Here is a 23,383-nt window from a genome sequence, read left to right as displayed (position 1 = left end):
ATGTTTAATATAGGTTCGTATACAGCAATAAATTATTTTAGGTTACATTTTTATTAGCATATACACAATACAAATACGTTTTTGCACAATACATACTATAATAACTGTCAATGACAAGGCGTTTGGTTAGATTACATTATTGTTTGCATATACAAAATACAAACAGCAATTTTTATCACCATACATACTACAATAACTGTCAGTGATAAGGCGTTTGGGTGAGGGTGATATACCGTATGTACAGTTGCAAAAAAACAATTTATTATCAATATTATTATTTTAAAGAGTAACTTGCAAATAGTGTTCATCCTAAAATAATTAAATTAGCTCCATCCATGAAAGAGCTGTGAATAATTTTAAGTTTACTCTTAAAATTGTCATTTACCTACATTATTATGTGATTTTTTAAAAACTTATGATTAGGTTACATTGAGCCTTTATGCCTGTTTGATGCTCAACTATGTATAGTGATAATTGAACTACTGATCTTTCAGCTCTAGTGAAAATTGACAATTACATTATTCTGCTTTGTTGACTTTTGTTTATAGCGGTGACTCCCGGTTTTACGAACTTTCGATAATAAAGAGTTTGTTTTACCGATATATAATATATTTTTATGTACATCTTTTTTCATAGTTTTTAGGAATTTCTATTTATAATGAATCATTGAACTTCTGTTTATTTTAATGGGTTTGATTTCTGTCTGTAGCACGTAGTACAATGTGTGATAGTGGCGGTAAAGACCATAGGAAACATAGTATTGGTCACGTGCCTCCTCCAGTTTATGTTCGCCGTAATGGGCGTACAAATGTTCAAGGTAAGGGGACGCTAGGTCATTTCCCACCACCCTGTATCCCGTATCCTGCCCAACCACCAGCACTGGGTGTCGCAAAGGTGTCTGAATGTTTTATATAAACTTTCCTACTCAATTCATGATTTAGTAATCATATTTGGCTAAATTAATATTCTGTATTTTACGCACATACTGTGATCATACATGGTGTCTGAAAACTAGCAGTACAAGCGGGAAACTGGTAAATTTACATTACATTTGGAGTCGATTTTGTATTATCTCTTTTTTTTTATTTGGCCTTTCGTTTTCGAATAAATCTAGTCAGTCCGAAGTTATAATTTTTTTACGAGTTGGTCATTAGGGGTTACTATTAGCTATTGACTGCCTTTAAAAATGCTTCTAAGCATAAACACTGCCCCAAATGTTTTTTTTAACTGTTGCCGAAAAGACAAGAATAGAAAAAAGTTACAAAAAAACAAATCGAAAAAATAGTTTTTTTGGCGTCTCTAAATGATGTAAATTCACCGGTTTCCCACTTGTACCACTAGTTTCGGGACACCCTGTAATATATTTTATTCTTTGTAATACATTATAATATATTTTCTTGAGTAGAAAATTCCTGGGTTACGAATAACTTGACAATATTTGAAATCCTCCAACTTCCATCTTTTTAACAGGAAAAGGTATTTTTGTAATGATGGTGGACTTATCTAGCGAAGGATTCAATCTGCGACGCCTCTATTATGACTAGCTGAAGACCCCGGCATTGCCCGAGCTTTATGCAAAGTTTTTCGAGATCTCATATACAAAGTGACTTTCCTCTTATTTTGAAGGTTAAGTTTGCAAAATTTCATCAAACTCTGAATAAAATTGTAGATGTGTACAAAAATCAAAATCACGCCGCCCACCACAGACACTCTTCTTTATTTACATAGAAGATGTTCCTATTCAATAGTGCTAACATTAAATACAGCTTTTAGTTACTTGAAAACAGTAAAACATTCACACATTTTTTCGACAAGTGCTTTTTTATAAGTTTTTTAAAAGTGATAATTTTTTTAAATTTGTCGTTAAAAAAGACAAATTTTAAAGTTCAATTTTTTCAATGATTTTCCGCACCTTTGGGTTAAAGTAATGCAGCTTGACACGGATAACTTTACAGGCGGTCATATTTTTGTGTTTTAGCAAATCAAAATATAATCAATTGGGTTTCTTGAAACATAAAGCCTGAGACACATTACACTATAAGCGTCATGTGACAATCTGCATAGGTATCTGCAATCTGCAGATCACATGCTGAAGTATCACAGATCGATTGGGGAACTGCCGCGGAGTATCATTTTTTTGTATGGAATCTGTCACCTTGACAGATCACAGCGCTCTGTAAATTGATCTGACCCATTATCGTTTCATCGCGACTTCCACACTTACAACACATCATCTGTCAGGTGTGACAGGTCTGTATGGGATTGTATTGCGAGCGATATGGTGTTATGTAAAACACTTTGATGCTTATAGTGTAATGTGTCTCCACCCTAATAGTTTTTGATTGTTACAAATAATCTATGAAAAACGAAACCACACAAAACATTATTCTCAAGATTCATTCATTTCAGAATTAGCACAAACCATTGCCATTTTGAGTTGTGTTAGTCAGCTATGCGGAAAGCAATTAAAAGTGTTACTCCATTTTAATGATTGAAATAAATTATAATATTTTTTAAATGATTAATTGGTCTTTGTTTTGCTGTGTCTAAAATATCTATGTTTTCGACGCTACTTGCTGCAAAATTATCCGTGTCAAGCTGTAATTACATTTATGTTTACTTATTAAAAATTTCAGTTAATATTAATTTATGTTTCTTGTTTGCAACTCAATTCTCAAAAACTCTTATTTTTAAGTACATAATTCTTTCTCTGGACATTCTTTATTACTCTTTAAAATTTATTTATTTTATTATTTATCAATTATTTTTTACACAAAGACGTCTTTCATCAATTTCTAAGGTATGTAATTTATTTATTTATTAGCTCCTTAATGACCAAGTGCTACTAATCAGCTATTTCACCTCATTTGATGACTACACTTATTTTTTTGAATCAATAGATTTATTTCCACAGTGTATTTAATTAATTTCTCACGTTTTTATGAATCTAACAATCGTGAAATAATTTTAACAACAAATTTATTAGCGTTACGTAATAAATACACAACCAAATATTTCATTAAATTTATTATTAACAAATACTTTGTTGTAATAACTACTAAATTTATTTAAAACATCTACCAATTTCAAAAGAACACATCCTTTATGGACACCAGAAATACAGAAAGAAATATTAATGATTCGTAATATTTAATAATTGAAGACAATATTAAACATCTGGCAATCGAACCCAGAACATCTGCTTTGTCGCATTTTTCGTTTGAGAGTCACTAATACTGTCGTCAATGATTATGTAATTACAATTTGAGGTTTTAATTGTAAAATTTTCCCACTATAAAAGTATTGAATATATTTTTTATATCAATTTAATAATACATCGTAGATAATACAGGTTTTATATTAAAAAAAAGGTAGTCCAGCAAAGCTGCCACATGGATGACTCCAATATATGTCGCACATTAAAATTAAAATAGATATATTTATCCAACACACTATCTAGATTGCAATTTAATTCTGGTAGAATCTTGCAATCATACATAAAGATAGCAGCCAAAAAATAAGCGTTATGAAAATGAAGATATTGTTGGTAGCTTAGATTGGTATCAGTGGGAGTATGATTCAGTTAAAAATTAAGTAAGTTGATATGGTCGAATTAGTTCAGTAGTCAGAGCACTTCTCCGGCGAGGAAGAGATGCTGGGTTTAATACCCAGATGCGACCCAATCTTTTTTGTCTTCTGTTTCACATTTTTCATTTGAGAGTCATTAACGTTGTTTCGATGATTGGATTATAAAAAGTTGTCCAATGAAGTCAGGTTAGCAGTCCATAATGGAGTGCTAATACCAACACTGATGTGTGACAGTGAGAGATGGAACCAACAGAGGAAGGATGAAACTATACTGCATGATGAAATGAAATCCCCGAGACGTTTGTATGGTAAAACCATGTTTGACTGTCACAAATGTGGAAATTCAGAAAGAATGCGAGGTTGGAGAAAGCGTATTGAACAAGGTTAAAAAAGGGATACGTAAGTGGTTTGGACATATGTAGCGGATGAACGAATGCCAGGAAAATATATGATGCTGAAGCAAATAGTAGAAAAAGAGTCGGGACTCCCGAGGAAGACATGGCACAATCAGTGAATCGTATATTTGAGTCGGGTAATGTCAACAATAACAGAAGAGTATATATTAAGGTTTGTCTATACGCTCAATCTTACTTGCACAATCGGTAATTTGCAAAAGTAAGCATGTATGTTAAGATGGCAAAACGGCACACGTACAGCTTGTGCGAATGTTAATTTGCACAAATAAGTAAATTCATTAAGACAGTAAAATTGTATAATAGCAATTGGCTTGCGTTATTGTGACGACTTTTGCACAAACTGTTTGCGCATGCAAGTCACTGTGATATAGACAGTGTACGGTGTTTTTGCGCAATTTTGCAAAAAACCCAGTTGTGCATTCAAGTCGCAGCGTGTTGACAAACCTTTAGACAATGCATGAATGTGAATAAAGCAAGGATTGTGTGTCAAGGCAGAAGTGTATGGTGCTCTATCTTATCCAATCTACCTACCGCTTTGGAGAAACGGAGTGATAGTTAATTAGTCAGGTCTCTAACTTATATTTTTTTTTTTTTTTTTTTTTAAAGAAAGACAAACATTCCCGGGTTACGAATAACCCAACAATGTTTGAAAATCTCCTACTACCACCACAGAAAGCCGAAAATGTTGCTTGTGTTGTGATGGAGGACTTAGCCAGCCGAGGAATCGAACACGCGACGCTCGGGTGAGACCCAAGCGCTATGCCCACTCAACCACTGACCGGTTTATTATTTCTTTCTGAATTATTTGTTCTTTTGAAGCTGGTCGATAGGGTTAATAAAAATTCTGATAATTGATGTTAATAAATATTTGTTTTATTTAATCTAAGAAGTGTTTTCATCATAGATAACAATATGAGGTTCAGTAGCTTTAAATCCATAGAGAAATCCTAAATAAAGAAATAACCATAAACAACTGCCTTAGCATGTGAACACCAGTGTGATACTGTTTGGTTTGTATCTCCACATTTAACTTTGGTTTTTATCTAAAACTCCTTAATATTGTTTAAATTTTGCTTCACCCTTCCGTTGCTCAAATCGTAAATTGTCGGGAAGGTCATTTGGAATTGTCCAATCAAAAAAAAAACATTAAAATACTGTATTACCGGCTTACAACTAAATTTAACGATGTACATGCAGTTTGACTCGTCATGACAACATTTCCTTATATTTTTTTGGCAACATTTAATTTTTACAAACTCCATCAAATCGACAATACGATTTATTGGCATTTGAATGGTTGCCATTTTCGGCCCATTTCAGCTTTTCTAATTCTTCTTTCGTGTGGTAGGGTGATCAGAGAAAAATATCATAATTAATGACTCCCCTTGGCCGGGAAACCTGTCTATCTTCAGCCCCTTATGTAGCGGCTTAATTTGTAGTTATTTTTCGATCACAGCTTTTTATCAAATTGACATCATACACGACATGACATAACATCAATTGGCATAACAGTCATTTTGTTATTCTTGACAGATGATCACAATTTGACTAAACGCGATAATGGGTTAATGGGAACCATCCAAATGTCAAAAGTTCAAGATGGCGGAAAGATGAAATGTTTATTGGCATCTTTTCTAATTTGATTTTTGACGTTACCGAGCGAAATAAAAACCAATCAGTAACCTTTTTTAACTACCTACTCAGTCAAATTTAATTGTAAGCCAACAGTATACCTAAGTTCATTTAGCAATGCGTAGCAAGCACCCAAATTACAAACAAAAATTTCAAAAGATTTTTTTTTTATATCACAACATTGGTGTTCGATGTTAGGTCCTTATACTCTGGACTAACAGTATATAATATTCAGATCAAAATTTAAAATATTACTAAAAAAAATATTATACACAGTGTAAATATCTTAATATTTAATTCTATTATTAACAAAACCAAATGTTGGTGCCAACCCAAAGGTGTTTGTTTTATTTTGTTGAAAAATTTATTTGAATTTTTTGTTCTGGCAAATCCAAAACGATTCTTGACGATTTATTATTTGTTTGTTTTTCCTATTTTTATTTGTTTTCCCTTAGAGAAAAGGCATTCCTTTAATGATTGGTGACCCTTAGAAATATATCATTCATTGAATGCATCTCTAATATTGTGAAGCGTGCCCCTTACCTTATCTTATGAACATAATAACATGTGTTGATTTTTTGCAGGAATTTTCAGCATGTACATTGCTAAAATGTTGTCACACTCATTCTCATACTTTTATCATCATTATTTTGAGTTTAAAATTAGTCAAAGGTTAAATGCTAACATAGAATTCTAAAAACTAGTGCCACGCTTAACCTCCAGTGTGCCGTAGATGCCTATCGGGTACGCTAGCGATATGGAGTTGCCTTATGGCAACGGCATCCAACAATATCTTTTCATGGGTTTTATACTGTAAAACTTAATGGTAGCATGTTAGAGTGCTGATTGGCTTGATGTTCACAGCACAAGTCACATAATAAGGTGAAAGCAAAATTATTTCAGATTTTCAATTATACATTACTGTATGTATTTACAGGAAGATCTCATCTCAAGAAGACTTTATTTTTATTTAGAATCTACTTGCCCTAGGCGTCTGCACACCTGAAAAATCACAGGATAGTTTCAATTCTTGATTTTTGACAAATCAGTTCCAATTTTTGAAATAATAAAATATTATACTATATTTAAGTATGTAGGTGATTTGTTGCTTGTCTGAACTCTTCACAAAACTGATTGCAATTTTGAATATGTCACTTAAATTCAAAGCTAATTTGAGTTCATTAAACCAGATTTCATGGTGACAAATTTCACAGGGACAAACATTGAAATTAGTATGTTTGATTAACGCTTATGAAAATACAATAAAAGAGAAAAATATCCTTATTTGTGTGTCTTAATTTTATATTATTGAAAACATACGGCAGAAAAAGTATTCTAGGAAAACCGTTCATATTTTAAAAATTTAATTTTGATAAATATATACACTCCTTATGATAAGATGTTTAAGACAATTTACAAAAACATGATTTTGTAAAACACAAGTGAGTTATTGCAAGACTACAATCTGCGAGTGTACGGTGCGCAGAATGCCTTTAATGCCCAGCATCGATGGAAGTCAAAACTTGCCGGAATCCGGCATTTCAAAGGTTATCTTCCATTCATAGAATGGCAAAACCATTGATGTGTCATTTTTACAATATAAGGTGTGGCGCTAGTCTATGTAGGAACAATGGTAAAATTAGTAATTTTTTATTTCAAAATAACGTTGCGTATTTTTAAGATCTTTTCCAAAATCAAAATACACCCACAAAGTGTGGAACAAGATCAACGAGTTATTAATTTAATATTGGTTTTTATTAATATGGTTGATTTACACGAAATCCTCGATTTCTTTGAAATAATTAATAAATGATTTGTACTTTTTGTTTTCATACCATTTTTCCAGCCTGCACTGTTTTCCGTGTTTATATCATTTTCAGTGGCTTAGTGTAAGAACAATCACTTGTGACAGTTTTCTATTCAAATCCAATCTGTCAAAAGATCACTCAATTTGCAGAAAGAAAAACCACTGTTCAATGCGACACTTTTTAACGATATTGCTTGAGATTTATTAAATGTGATATATTTTTTATCATATCATCGTCGACTTTCAAACATCACGGATCATATTTACGACAGCGGCTTAAGCGTACATAGATGGTTTGAAAGGGAGATATATAAATACAAATGTTAGAGGGAGCATGCTAATATTAAAAAAAACGATAAAAATTAAGCGAAAATGGTGAAAATATTAGATAAAACACGACTCCTTTAAAATAGAGCAAAAATCTCTCGGCAAATGCTTTAGTAGCATTTAAAGAAATATTGTGAATTTTTTCATGCCTATAACATATTAAATAAAGAACAAAACGTGTTTTTAATAATTTTCGGAGTTTACTTTGCGATTTTTTTCTATTGAGGGAATTTCAAATAATTAACATTTCAGCATTACAAATGTATAGATATTATCTTCAAAAATAACATATATTTTTTTTAGAACTTAAAACTTAGAGTCAAAGAGAAACTTTTTATAAATAGGTAGAAATTAGGAATGCGGGGGCCGTCAAAATTTGAAATATAAAGCAAAAAATGGAAAATAAAAATTTAAGATTTTTTTATTAATCCTTGTGAATTGAGTCATCGATTTGCAAAATCTGCTCTGGAATTTTTCGGAAATCTGTAGATGTCACGAAAAACTGCTTGGAACAATTTGAATATACCTTTTAAGCTTATTTATAGATCATTCTTTTGATATTTAGCGAAAAATTTTAACTATTTATTAATAAAATTTACTTAAAGCACCTTTTGTGAATGTATCAGAAAGAACAGAAATTTCCTGAGTGGGTTTTGCAAGTCGACGACTCAATTCTCAAATAGTGTCGGTAGTGTTTAATTTTAGATTTCTCGCCAAATAAAAAGATGGTTACACAAAAAGTTAAGGAACTGCTGGGGCAAGCTGTCACTTACGCGATACGACAATAAATAGATTTTTTTATCTGATCTTTAAAGTAAATAATTTTAAACATAAAACACTTTGTTAAAAATTCCTGCGAAAGGTGGTTTTCAATAGGAATTTTAAATTGGATTTTTGACATGTCTTGTTCTTTCACTGAGCCACTGAAACAATATCTACATACAATAATATGGTAGATGCTATAATGCGTGTGTGTTTTTATCTTTTCCGCCTCCCTTGCTGCCCGCCACGTGACTCCTGGACCCTCCACCCATCGGCCATTTTGAATTACCATCGGCCATTTTGAATCCATCGGCCATTTTGAACCCATCGGCCATTTTGACTGCTGCACACCTCTGGAACCAAATAATCGCTTGATCTGTGTCCCATTTACATTATATCCTGTGATGTTTGTAAAAATAATTAACAATTTGAATGGTACCTTCATCGCATACTAAAAAAATCGTCATTTCCCATTTACCTTTATCAAATATAAAAAAAATCCTTTGTAAAAAATTTAATGTACCCACAAAAAAATTGTATAATAATCAATTTTGTATGGGAAATTGAGTTGTGTAATTTTTTGTGTTTTTGGGACTTGTAGTATGTAGTAAAATGTGTTATTGTTGCCATTAAAACAATAGGAAACATCATGTTAGTGACTTATCTACTTCAGTTCATGTTTGCTGTTATTGGCGTTCAACTCTTCAAGGTATGTAATACACAAATTCGACATAACAAGATATATATACATAAGCACATCATACTCTTTTATATAGGGGCCGTCCATATATAATAAACATATTATAATTGATTTCATAAAACTCACTATTTATATTTTTGTTTTACATGAATACAACACTAAAATTCCAACTGTCATATGGGGTATGTTGCGAGGTTAAAAGGAGCGGGAATAGGAAGAAGATGGGAAAAAGGAAGGTTGGGAAATATCGAGCTCTTCAAATCTGAACACTAAACATGGCTAAAGCTGTTTCAACCAACGTTTCTTTCTTAAAGGCAGTCTTCTTTTACCAGGGTGATACTGAGAGCATCTACTACTGGACGCAGCTCACTTTTCCATATGTACTAATTAATTAAAAAATTGATTAAAATCAGATATACACAGTGTCTGGAAACTCGTGGTACAAGCGAGATACTGATGAATCAATATCACATAGAAAACTCAAGATAACTTCTTCTTTTTCAATCTGAACATTAAAATTTTTTTTTGCAACAAAGGTTAAAATATAAACACAGATTTTTTTCAAATTTGACATAAAAAACTCAAAATAACAGAATTTTAGCGGGACATACAAATTTCCGGCTATATTATAGACTTCTAATTAAAGTAGTTAAGGCGATGAAAATTTGGTCGCCTAGAAATGTTTCAGATTCTTTAATTAAATACTGCGAGTAGAATACATCCTGGTCTTTCAAATAATGGAGTATTTATTAGATAAGTCTTTTTATAAGCCCAGAAAAAAATAATGTATAAGGCCTATGAAAACTGCTTTAAAGTTCAAAATCTCCTACTTACGAACCCATTTTCGGTTATGGTTTTATTGTATAATGTGGCAAATTAAGTTATTCATAAAATGATCGAAAAACATTTAAATATTTGTGCCTGAACATCCACAAAATAAAATAAAATGCACTTTTTGGCCATGTTTTTTTCTTGCATAAATCACAAACTGGTTGATGGTGTTAAGTGGGAATTTAAGCCTTATCGCCATCTACGTAAGGTGTGTTATTGATATCGGCTCGATTCAAAATATTACACAGCGTAGTGCATCGCCTTAATCCAGAATATCATAAAAAAAGAGTACAAATAAATTGTCTTTGGTTTTCATCATAGACATATGAATATTAGTAGACCTGCCCTAAGTGATTAAAAGCGTATTATCCCCACTCCCCATACCGGTTCCATTGGAGCCGGCTGTGCTCGCGTATGGCCTCAAGTGAAATTTGAAAACGTGACGTCATCATTCTTGTGCGAACTATGGTCGAGGCATCATCGGTTCATTTTACGAAATAACACGGCAAAATGTTGACTTGTGCTATGAAAACTTGTAAAAATAGATTTGAAAAAGAGAATAAACCCAATTGTCGTATTACATTCCATAGGTAGGCATTATTTTACTTTGTTTTAAGCATATTCACATCGTATAATATAGATCAGTTTTAGAAACATATACTATCACATCGAGAAACGTCTGGACGCGAAACACAAAGCTGGTTGGTTGCTGGGAAGTAAATTATGAACATTTATAAAAGTGTCTTAACTAAATACTTAAACGAAATATTGGACTCTGAAAATAGAACCGAATTTTTTTGCCGAATTTGGACTTCGCAAATTTGTTCATAACGTGGCGAGTAATTTGCGCTCCCATGTAAAAATGTCTATTCATTCAAAAGCAGATTTTACTTTTAAGAAGTAAATGGTGATATTATAATGCGAGATGCCTATTTACTGTCAGATTGATTTATTGACGAATCACAGTCAGCTTCACTCCCTTCGTTCTTCAACAGTTGATTTTACCCCTCGCCATTATCTTCTCGTCTATTAATTCCTATGTCTGTGGTTTTCATCTTTGGTGCTGCATGCAAACTGACACAAACACAGCCTCTTTAGTTAGTAAATATGAGTAGTACGACAATGTGACTTCATGACAAACCCCTTTTCCCATTTGAGACACTTAACGACTATTTCCCCTTCCCTTCACCCCTTATGGTGGGACATATTATTTTATGGACGGCCGTACACTGCACATTATAAATACTGTTTTCAATTCAATATTTTAACTTTTCCGCCAGTTTACCTACATGAAAACAATAATTTTGAAAAAAACATTCAATTAAAAATTAAATACTTGAATTTAATTAATAAAAGAACTGAGTTTTCGAGAGTTGAGTTGCTTTGTCTCATAAACAAAAGATTAATTTCATTTAAAAATTTACATTACTTAATTAGAAAAAAATAAAAAGATTATATCTTATGTACTTAGTAATGATATTATGCTAGAAAAAAATCTTATAAATAATTTAACAACATTTTAATTAATTTTACTTATTTTAGGGGAAGTTTTTCTCATGTACTGATGGCTCAAAGATGACGAAATTAGAATGCAAGTAAGTTAAAGTTCTATCAGTTAAAGTGAAACTAAATGAAAATATAATTTATACGCACAGTTCGGTGCTATCAATGCAAACACAAAAGTCATAAAATCAATGATCAGCACCATTTTGAAATTTTTACACTTGAACGGTCCCCGTCAATCGCCGGTTTCCGCTTTTCATCAAAATGTGATCATCGGTCAAGCATAATGTTTGTGTTGTTATTTATGCTTGATAGCTGACCACAATTTGATCAAAAGCTGAAACGGGTCGACAATCGTCCGTGAGGATCATTCAAACTTTGAAAATTCAAAATGGTGCTGATTTTTGATTTAATTGTCATCAAAATGACAGTATAACAGAAATAATCCATAATTAGCGTTCTGATAACAGTAAAGTAAGTTAGTCACTTAAACTTAGCTGTAATTTCAACTTCCACAAAGTGTTTTATTTAAAGAGGAATCTACCCTTTTGTTCTTAAGCCTAATTTAAACAATTGATCCGTCGAGCCGAATGGCAAAATACAATCGGAGTGCGCGATTTTTAAAGAAAAATCAATCGATGGAATCGCGTCGAAGCCATATCAAGAACCAGCATCCGGCTCGAAGGACCAATTGTTTAAATTAGGCTTAAGAACAAAAGGGTAGATTCCTCTTTAAATAAAACACTTTGTGGAAGTTGAAATTACATTAGCGATGGCACTATTTCAATTGGTGAAAGTAGCAATTTGGTATAGATAATAGAACAAGGTAGATTATTAGTACGCGCATGACGTGTGTCGCCAACATCATTCACCTATATTACTACAAATTGGTGCAGTCACTTTGATAGCCCGTGCAGTTTGGTCGTAGCTCGGCTACGGTTAACGTGCTTTTATGCCATATTTGTTTATTATTTATAAAACAGATGGTTTGCATGGGCCCATTATTTTACCTGATTCCTTTAACAGTAACCCGGTCCTTTTTATAAAAATTCATCCGGGTTGTTCTGGTTCCACAACGTGTCTTTCCAGGTATCTAAGCCTTGTTCCCAACATTGCAGGACATTGAAATCTCTTCATCCTCTTCAAATTTCCTTGACAGCTGCATATGTCTCCTGAGGTGACAGTGTCCCGTTATTAGTCGTACGAGTTCCTGAGTGCATTGTCCTTATTGAATAGTTGCCCGGTTCGTCTAGGGAACTTGTCCATTTATGAGTACTTTTGGATTGTCTTATACCGGGTGCCCTCCCCCATTCCTTCCACTGCTAGGGTTTTACCCACCTTTCAATATGTAGTTTGATGTGGTAAGCTGCCACTCCTAAAGCCAGCCGTAAACCTCTTTGTTTTTATTATCTATGGACGTAACACTTATCTTTACTTTGTAATAATACCGTGGCATATATAAGTGACTGTTGTTTATGTGTTTGCAGGGGTACCTACCTGGTATTTGATAATGGCGACTTGACAAAGCCGTCCATGAAGGAAAGAGAATGGGAAAGGAACCGGTTTCACTTTGACGATGTAATGAAGGGAATGCTGACACTTTTTACTGTATCCACGTTTGAAGGATGGCCCAAGTAAGTTGTTTTCAGTTCACCCTGCCCGTGTACTATCACTGTAAGTTTTGAATGTGCGATCGAAGTCTTGTATGAGAGACACGGCATAAAACCCAGAGTAAATATTTAACTAAGTATTAGATTCACTTGATCGTGCCATGTTTTCTTGATGGCCTCCATGATCGAGGGGTAAGGCACTCGACTAGCAAGTCGATGGTTGCGGGTTCGAATCCCGATATCCGGAAATAAATTTTATTTGATTAAGGGGAAGCTTAATGCTAAATCACTATTTTGATTAATCTTTATAACGAATTGGTGTACATTATGAATACCAAAAAATATGTTTTAGATAAATTGAAGGTTTTCCTATTGTTTCGCTTGAATATAATTCAAATAAAAAATAAATTACTCAATAAAAAATATAAATGTAAACTACTAAAAAAAAACATTTTTTCAATAGAAATGTATGAACGCGTAAAGGAAACAACTTTTAAAAAATACAGTATTATAGCTAAGATTATCTGTGACAGTTTCACTTGATTAACTTTTTTGCTTTCGTATAAAATTATTTAGAAAATAAATAAAAACCAGTTTTGTGCTTGAAATCGAACGAAGCCTCTCAAAATATCTCAATTGAGGATGCCAGTATCACTGGCTCTGGACGGACGGGAGCAGTTGGGAAAAAAAGGTCTTCCCAACTTATTCTTTCACTCCTTTCTTCGTTCATCCACTCTACACGCCCGAACCATCTAAGCGTAGCTTTCTCAATCTTAACCGTTACGCTTACATTCTTTCCGGTTCTCCACATTTTTAATATGGTTATACACTGTTTTAGTACATATATGCATCAAAGATCTCATTTCTACAGAATTCAGTTTACTTTCGCCATTCCTCGTTACCAATTCATATATTCATCAGCTAATATTTATATGTTTTACAATTAAGTACATATAAGTGCATAACTTTATAAGTGCTTTAGTTTATTAGTGCATAAGTTTATAAGTACTTGCTTTATGTTTGCAGCCTCCTCCACGTGTCAATAGACTCGAACGATGAAGATTATGGTCCAATACACAACTTCCGTCCAATAGTTGCCGCCTATTATATTATATATATTATTATCATAGCTTTCTTCATGGTAAGTACTTACAGCATTCTTACTACTAATGTACATACTTCTTCCTCTTCCCTTTCTTCATAGTCTTATTTTAGAGTGCAATAGTCTCACTGGCTCCAGACTGTAAGGCTCTTGACTGGGGTTCACATAAACAAACTGTACTTCCCTTCAGTATTTTCATCACATTTGTTCAGTTTGCAATGTTTTCTGTGTATTTCAAATGCGCTATATGTATCTTATTTTTTAATTTTCTGTAAAAAAAATTACTGTTTTAGAAACTACATAAAATTATCTTTCCGGTATATGCATATAATGATATTTTCCTTGTGATTTGAACGACACAGTCAATTAAGACACAATTGAGTTTCTCTGTAAGGAAAGTAGAGGTTTATTTTGTTAATCTCACAAGATTTACATAGAGAAAAGCATTCAGTAACAAAACATTACCTGTAAGGAAAGAAACGACATTTTATTAATTGTTATGTCAATTCCTTAATCACAATCACGATAGCAATTACCAATTATTGAAATTATTCCCATCAATCTGCCTTGTCACAACCCATAGATTACTTTTACTATGTCTTAAACCATAGATTACGAAATATCGAGTCGACTGTGTAGGTACTGTGGCGCACATCCAGCCAGTGACAGTCCACGACACACACAGCCACAATGACGAGGAAGCTCGGCATTGCCTTGAATTAAAGAAAATTATATTTATCTTTACATGCATTTAAAATAAACATTATCATTTATAAATAATAAAATTTTAATATCAAACGTGAAAAATATTGTCAAAAATGCTAATCACATTTTTACTTAATTTTCTACTCCAATCATAGAAAAATTGAGAGAACTCCATATTTCTAAAACACATTCATTTTTTTTGGGGAATCTGTAAGAAAAGTGTACATTCACTTTTATCTCGTTCATATAATAAAAAACAAGAAATAATTCTTATAGTTAGACCGATTGTAACGATAGTGGCGCGAAGTATGAATTATTCATTTTGACTATTTTTTGGACCTTCAAACGCTTGAGGGTTAATTGAGTTATTGAAGTATGTATTTATTGAAAGATTAATGTTCCTCGAATGTTCCAGGTAAACATCTTCGTAGGTTTCGTCATTGTCACCTTCCAGAACGAGGGAGAACAAGAATACAAGAATTGTGAATTAGACAAGAACCAAAGGAACTGCATAGAGTTTGCATTGAAGGCTAAACCTGTTAGAAGGTAAACTAATTTATTCATAAACAATTACAGCCTTACTAGTAAACAAAACTACCCAACTGTTAAATGGTGTTTTAGTTACACATTGAGTAAATACTCTTTGCTTTGACTGTGTGTCGTTAAATGACATAAAATGATAGTTTTGGCGACATACTTGTTCGTAAATCTATGTTTTGTTTAATACTCTTCACAGAGGTTGAATTTATTCAGACATTATTTATTTGTGTTTTTGCTTACGAGGTTGTAATATCATTATCATTATGTATGTCACCGTTTGTTTTCTCAATAAAACATCCGCTTTCTGAAAATAATGTGAAATTATTTATCGTTAATAACGATTATATTTTGCTATTATGTATGGCAAAAATCTGTTTAGTCAAAAATCATTCCTTCAATCGTTTATGATTCGAATCATCGCAATGAGTATTTATTTACATTTGTATGTTAACAAATATGTTAAAAGTCATCAATCTCTCTTTCAGATACATCCCAAAGCATCGGATACAATATAAAGTATGGTGGTTTGTGACTTCACAGCCATTTGAGTACACCATTTTTATCCTGATCATGATAAACACCATAACACTGGCCATGAAGTTCTACAGACAGCCAGATTTGTACACCGACACGCTGGATGTTGCCAACATGATATTCACTGCCGTGTTCGCGCTGGAGTTTGTATTCAAGTTGGCTGCCTTCAGATTCAAAGTAAGTCAAGTCTTTTAAATGGCAAGCTACTTTTGGGTGACTTAGCAGGGTAGTCCGGAATCATGGGAGGAGGTTTGTCTAGGTCTTGGCGATGAATGCGTCTGTCCATCAGCTGCGTGGTGGGCCGGGATAGGCCGTAGACCCTTTCACCTCTCCAGGCGGACTCTCTCAATCAATTGGGAGGAAAGATTTCATACGTCTGTCACTCCCGGTAACACTGACCTGACACACGAACAAATTCCTACCCATTCTGGATTCTTATTTATTTTATTTTATATTATGGAAACAAACAGTACATGATTTACAGAGATGAAACAATATACAGGAATAAGATACTTCATGTTGGATACCTATGATATGTTTCGTTGTAATGTCTGCTAAGTGGTATGTTTATTACTTAATTACCAGGTGACGTGTGTAGTATATAGGTGTGTGTGTGTGACGTGTGTAATGTATGTGTGAGTGTTTGTGTGTGTCTGTATGTATGCGCATTGAACAGCTTAAATTATTGACATGATTCCACGTTTGAATTTAGGGAGTGAATCTGAAAAAATATCAATGTTAGAGTTAAAACAAATATTATTCAGACTAAGAAGAGCTCAGTTAATTGGCGAATTAGATGCTGTATTTGTTTTATATTAAACGTGTGGAATAGCACTGTATGTCGTGTACGTTTCAAAGGTATGCTAAAGTTAATAAGGTACAGAAGTTTTTTGAAAATTTATTAAGAAATTTGCAACGAATCATTTGTTTTTTTATGTAAATAGAACAGCTTTATTTGTAAAATATTACCTGGCTAATATAGTCTGATGATTTCATGCCTTGTCATTCAAAGCATTAAATGTGAATTGTTTGACCATTTCAGAACTACTTTGGCGACGCGTGGAATGTGTTTGACTTCATCATCGTACTGGGCAGTTTCATCGACATTGTCTACTCGGAAGTGAACGTAAGCAAAGGCGTCAAGGTCGGTACATGATTATAGTGGTCGATTGATGATTGCCGCATCTAACCGCACGAAGCGTGCTGCCACTCTGTCTGGGACTTGCTCCGTTGTTATCCGCAACTCTTGTTGTTATCGTCGAAGGACTATTCGATGACATCCTTCATACATTCATACGTTCTTTTCACTCCATACGCTATACTAATGCTATGTGTGTCAGATCATTTCTATACTTTCTTTAAACATAGATTTTATTTAAATTATGACTTTTTTTTAAACACTGTTTTTTTTTTACATACACAGACTTTTAATACATTTTATCCACACCTTAAATACTGGCTTTTACCAACTAAACATAATTTTATTTTTAGAAACTCTTATTATTTTGTGCTGTACTCTTCAAACAAAAAGGATTTCTTGTTTTAAAGATTAAAAATTTTTTTACAAACGCATGCGCTTTTCTCAATCAATAATTTCAATTGATGCTTTTACAAAACTACATTTTCCTTAAAACAGACAAGAATATTACAGAACACATTACATAGTATTACAGAACATTACGGACCATTACAGAACATTACAAACCATTACAGAACATTACGGACCATCACAGAACATTACGGACCATTACCGAACATTACGGACCATTACAGAATATTATGGAACAAGATTCTTGAAATCCCATCTATGCTTTGCAGTTAATTATTTGCTTTTTTCATTTTATTATTTCAGAAATGCTCGACACTGCATCTTGTTACTTGAATGATTGTTTTTTGAAGATTTTGGCTGCCTAACAAACGCCTTAAAAGTTAATTTATTAATCAAATTCTACTTAAAATTATTCTATATCTTATATATTTTAGTATCTACGAGGAAAATAACAAATTGCATGTTTGTATGAACAGTTCTTGGTGGATTCTGACTGAAAATATAAATAATAATTCTAAAAATATTTACAAACTAACCCAATTGGTAAGGTAGGGTTCTACAGACTCTATAAATATTCTGTGAAGATGTCGAATGTCCATAAATTTATTTTATTTTGTGGTAATGGACAGTTTTTCAAAATAGACATGTTTGCAGGTTAACCTTTCCTTATCTGTGTATGATAAAATATAATAAATTCTGGGTTCAGATTTTAGGTATTCCTCCGTTATACATTTATGCACTGAATTAAAAAATAATATTTTACATAGTTTTCAAATTCAATTAAAAATCAGAGATTTTTGTCAAAAATCGGGAACAAATACACCAATACAATCAACTGTGTGATACCAATACGCGAAGAGTGTGCGAGGAAATGACACGCTATTGATGTCAAGCTTTAATTCCCTATGCGGGAACATGAGCCATCCACACGTCTGCAGTTGTATTTTGATTTAGACCATCGATACCTACGACCACAAAGATGTGTTTGTGCCAGCCGCCAGCCGCTCGCCAGTTGGCCGCGAACCGTTGTTAGATATCGACCCCTTGCACGTTTTTTTAACATCTGCTGATGGTTTTTTCATGCTTTCAGCAATTAAATTACAATTATTATCACATTTGATATAAAATAAAATAAACATAATCGATTAGCATGAATATTAATATTTTTCCGATATTAAATCGCTTATTTTGAGATGTGTATTGACTACACAGCACCGGAACGCTTGGATTTTTTTAACACAGTAAGGGAAAGGTTAAAAATGATGTAAAAAGTAGGTATATATTTACATTATACACTGGGTTTTAGATAACCCCATGCACCGACAGCCAAAATTAGTATATTTAATTTTCAATTTCATAGAAAACAAAAGTCAAGTGGCGACTTGTACCAACAAAAATGGGTTGTGCGCTCAAACATTCTCTGTCCATTTTGAAGCCTATACTGGACCTGCTGGAATTATCTGTGAACGAAAGTGGTGCCATCTCGGCGCGACAAATAAATGTACTGCATTTTTGGGTATTTCCACTTTGCCGGAGAGTTCCGAGGCATTGGTGAGTGCCGCTCATGTATTGTTGAAATTTCAATACAATGGTCGACATCTACGCACTACGCATATAGATAATTGATGTTCCCAGGCGACATTTTTCGTTGAGCTATATGGAATCCGCTCGCACCAAGAGACTTACAATTCGTGATATTAAGAATGAAAATTTGAGCTGATTGATTTTGATTTAATATTTTTGTATTACTTTTATTTGCTTTGAGTTTTTGGGTTTTGTTAATATTAATATTGGTAGGTAATTGTTATTTTTAAATTGAGAAAAATTTTGGGATTGCGTAGCTCTAAAACTGCTACTCGTTACATCGCTTAACTTTTCAACAACTAGGAAAAACAATGTCCGTTTGGAAAAACTGTCCAGTTAGACGTTACTGATTTTCTTTCTTTTATAATTTTGATCTTGTTCTTTGTTAATGTTTGACTATCATTCAGAAATAAATATCATCAAAGAAACATTATCTGAATCGGAGAACCTTTTACCAAACAAACTTCTGGCACATTCTTTTTAACGAGACTAAAACACTATAATCGTACTAACCTTTACCAATTTTAAATACTTTAAATCAATTTCTTATATTATCGTGAATAATTTTTGGATGATTATGTCCTCCCTCTGTAGTCAACGTTTCGAACAACTTTACAGTGTCCATTATCGTGGCAGATGTGTAGATTGCGGTGAAGTGTGTATTTATGTATTTAGAAGTGATTTCCGTGTTGCGTGTGGTATTTCGGTATAATAATTAGTCTTAATTAACGTGGTTTTCGACATAATAACCCAAAAATTAATTACGTTAATACTTTTGGCCATGAAAATTTCAATTCATATCCAATATCTTGATGTTTTATGTGTGTATATATGTAGTGCATTCCTTTAATATAAGATACTAACTTTTTTTTATAAACATATTACCTACATTTTCAGTGTCCATTTTTAAAGCATTGAATACTGATTTGACATTCTTTTGGAGTCGAATATTTGTTGATGAAAATTTTCATTTAAAATCTGTGTTTGGCCATTAATGTCCCTTCATATATAAGTACTTACTAATGGATGGGTATTTTATGCAAAAAAAGTCAATATTTCGGCTTATCTCAAATGTCTGTCCATTTGGAGTTATATTGTCTTGAAAGAGAGATATGAATCTAACGTTCTAATGAGGAGATATTTGACCACAGCCATACTAGTATCTAACGTTTCACTTTTAAAAACCTATCCAGTGGTATATCAACTATATTACTTTCGAGTTTTGAAATGATGTGTTTGTTTCCTAATGGAATGTCATTTATTCAGTTCCTACCTTTCCGTAAACATCACTAATAGTTGGAAACTGTTTAAAAAATGGAACATAGTGCAAGTTCGAGTGCTTTTGTTTTGAACTCGAAGAAGAAAAAGGGTATTCATTTCAACCAAAAAGTTAATCTTTAAAATTAAAATAGAATTCATTTTTCTTATGTGAAAATTTGTTTATATGTCATCTTAGTTAAAAACAAACAATTTATGAAAATAATATAAAACAGAAATATTATTGTAAAGCAGTCAAAACTCTCAAACGGTGAGCTCTGACATCATTAAATTTGCACAGAATTTCTTGGTTATTTCAACTATTTCAGAATTAAAATATGTATGTATCTCTCAAAAATTATTTGTTTATTGTTTTGACTCAAATTCTGAGCATTGGAATCGTGAAATTAGAACAGCTTTTTCTGTTTGCAATTTCAATGATTAACCCCAATATTTCAGCTCGCAATTTCATTCCCATCACGAGCTATGGATCCAAACATTGCCGAAAATGGATTTGAGTTTTTACATCTTAAAGAATTTTCTTCAAATTAAACATCATCAAAATCTACAAATCATTGTACAAACTTTCAGCCTGGTTCCTCGATCATCTCCATCAACTTCTTCCGTCTGTTCCGAGTGATGCGACTGGTGAAACTGCTGTCGAAGGGCGAGGGTATACGAACTCTGCTGTGGACCTTCATTAAGTCCTTCCAAGCCCTGCCCTACGTAGCCCTGCTCATCGTGATGCTATTCTTCATATACGCTGTCATCGGGATGCAGGTTAACAGAAAAATAACACAACTGAATCTAAGCATTCCGTCATAAAGTGTACCCAACCTCATATTAATATATTTATTTTTTAATCATCAAGTCCTTCAAGACCCCATTGTGACGCTGTTTATCGTATATGCTGTCATCGCGATGCATGTTAACAGAAAACTAACCTAAAATAACATAACTGAATCTAAGCATTCCATCAAGAAGTGTACCTAACCTCACTTTGATATATATTTTTTTAATTCATCAAGTCCTTCGACACCCTTCCCATTGAGACGCTGTTCTTCATATGCTCCGTCATCGAGATGCAGGTTAACAGAAAAACTAACCTAAAATAACACAATTGAATTTAAGCAATCTGTCAAAAAGTTAATTTAACCTCATTCTTCTCATAATCATAATACACATGTTATTTATTAAACTTAAAGACACATTGCACTATACGCATCAATGCTTATTTGGGAGTGGCCTATTCAGAGATGTATTTAGGTGTCACACTACGCTATAATCTTCCTAAGGAGAGGGGTTCAGTTCAATTGGGGAACTGCCGCAGAATATCATTTCTTTGTATGGGATCTGTTATCTGGACAGATGACAGCAGCTTGATCACGGCCCACCGTAAATTGACCTGTCCCTTTCTCCTGCCTACAGCAGCATCATTTTCAAACGGGTCGCATCATTTTCAAATATCGCCTGGCTAGCAGATCACGGCGTATAATCGTCGCCACGCCCACACTTATAACACATCATCTTTCATGTGTGATAGGTCTGTATGGGATTGTACGGCTAGCGATTATATTATATAAGCGTTATATAAAACGCTTTGATGCTTATAGCGTAATGTGTCCCATCCTTATGCATAATAATTATTACCAGTGAAGTTAATTTCTATCAATTACGAGCTAAATTTTTTAATATATATATTTATGAATTTGGCTTTAGTTGCTGTAAAGTTGATGACGGATTTATCAGATAAGTGAAACAAAACATAGTTTGAACCTTTATGATGTCATTTGGCATTTATCAGTTATGATTTTTTTATTTGTTTACAGTTTGAATACCTATGATGATGGAGTTACAATAGTCAGTGTTTGAGCGGATTATTTGAAATATTTTAGCCGTATCCTACATCTTATTGTTTGTTTATGTGTTTCAACTCAATTCAGGAGAATTAATGAACCTTCTAAGATAAGCCAATCATAAATCTATTAAGAAATATTAGTTTAAAAAAATGATATTTTATGCACAGCAAGAATGCATTGAAAATGTACATTTCGTGGTGATTGTCTTCATATACAAAAAAAATATTTTTTTTTTGTGGTTTTTTAATTTCTTCAAAGTCAAATATATTCATTTTAAGAAATGTAAAATATTGTTAAAGAACAAAATTATTTGTATATTTTTTAAATTCGTTATAAATCTGGAGAATCAGGGAAGATTGTAAAAATGATCATCCACTTCATAATTAATTCACCCTGTCTAAATAATAGCTACCTTAAAAAAGATTCCATTTTTTAATATTTAATGGCTTCATTAACTCTCCCGCAGCCAAGTGGGGGAGTAGGTAGTATCCAAAATTACTATCCTCCTTATATTAGCTTAAATACTTGACATTTTAGTATATTACGTATTCCTGCGCAAATACATAAGTTACCATTAATAATAATTGGCTGAATAATTGGGATTTCTAAAGTTTAAAGCCCATAAGACAGAAAAATCGTGGGGTCGTCAGAAGACCCCCTTCGTTACAGACATTCTGTTTGGCATCTTGGCCTGTCAAGAGTTAAAAGATGATAAGTTGGATATCATTTTTTCATCAGTGGTGATAAGTTTAAAAACCAAATTTAGCTTTGCAATTGACCAGTTTTGAATCCTTGCCAGGCTGCTGCGAGTCTTATGTTGTATTCACATCAGAACATATTGCAAAAGATTTTGCCTAGATCTCAGGATGCTCTGAAAGAACCCTGGGAGTTAATGCATCCTAACCTAACTTTGATGTAATTGCAGGTGTTTGGAAAGATCGCCCTCAACTCGGAAACAGCTATCCACCGAAACAACAATTTCCAGTCCTTTCCTCAAGCTGTGCTGGTGCTCTTTAGATCTGCCACAGGTCTCAAATTTATTTATTTACTTACAGAAAATGATCTTGCCATTAATGA

General features: G+C 33.0%; 1 protein-coding gene across 1 annotated transcript in view; it reads left to right on the top strand.

Annotated features, from left to right (window-relative positions):
• Ca-alpha1D (Ca[2+]-channel protein alpha[[1]] subunit D) overlaps nucleotides 1-23,383 on the top strand; it is a 229,062-nt gene that overhangs the window by 166,645 nt on the left and 39,034 nt on the right. Inside the window, exons 23-31 of the mRNA XM_089649395.1 lie at nucleotides 9,134-9,241; nucleotides 11,606-11,658; nucleotides 13,054-13,200; nucleotides 14,203-14,317; nucleotides 15,399-15,529; nucleotides 16,009-16,234; nucleotides 17,100-17,201; nucleotides 21,039-21,227; nucleotides 23,232-23,334. Of these exons, the coding sequence (XP_089505521.1) occupies nucleotides 9,134-9,241; nucleotides 11,606-11,658; nucleotides 13,054-13,200; nucleotides 14,203-14,317; nucleotides 15,399-15,529; nucleotides 16,009-16,234; nucleotides 17,100-17,201; nucleotides 21,039-21,227; nucleotides 23,232-23,334 (1,174 nt within the window). The remainder of the gene's footprint in view (nucleotides 1-9,133; nucleotides 9,242-11,605; nucleotides 11,659-13,053; nucleotides 13,201-14,202; nucleotides 14,318-15,398; nucleotides 15,530-16,008; nucleotides 16,235-17,099; nucleotides 17,202-21,038; nucleotides 21,228-23,231; nucleotides 23,335-23,383) is intronic.

This window comes from Hesperophylax consimilis, chromosome 29 (assembly GCF_061612785.1).
Source record: "Hesperophylax consimilis isolate HC1 chromosome 29, BYU_Hcon_1.0, whole genome shotgun sequence".
NCBI lineage: Eukaryota > Metazoa > Arthropoda > Insecta > Trichoptera > Limnephilidae > Hesperophylax > Hesperophylax consimilis.
This window is presented reverse-complemented; position numbering and strand designations above follow the sequence as displayed.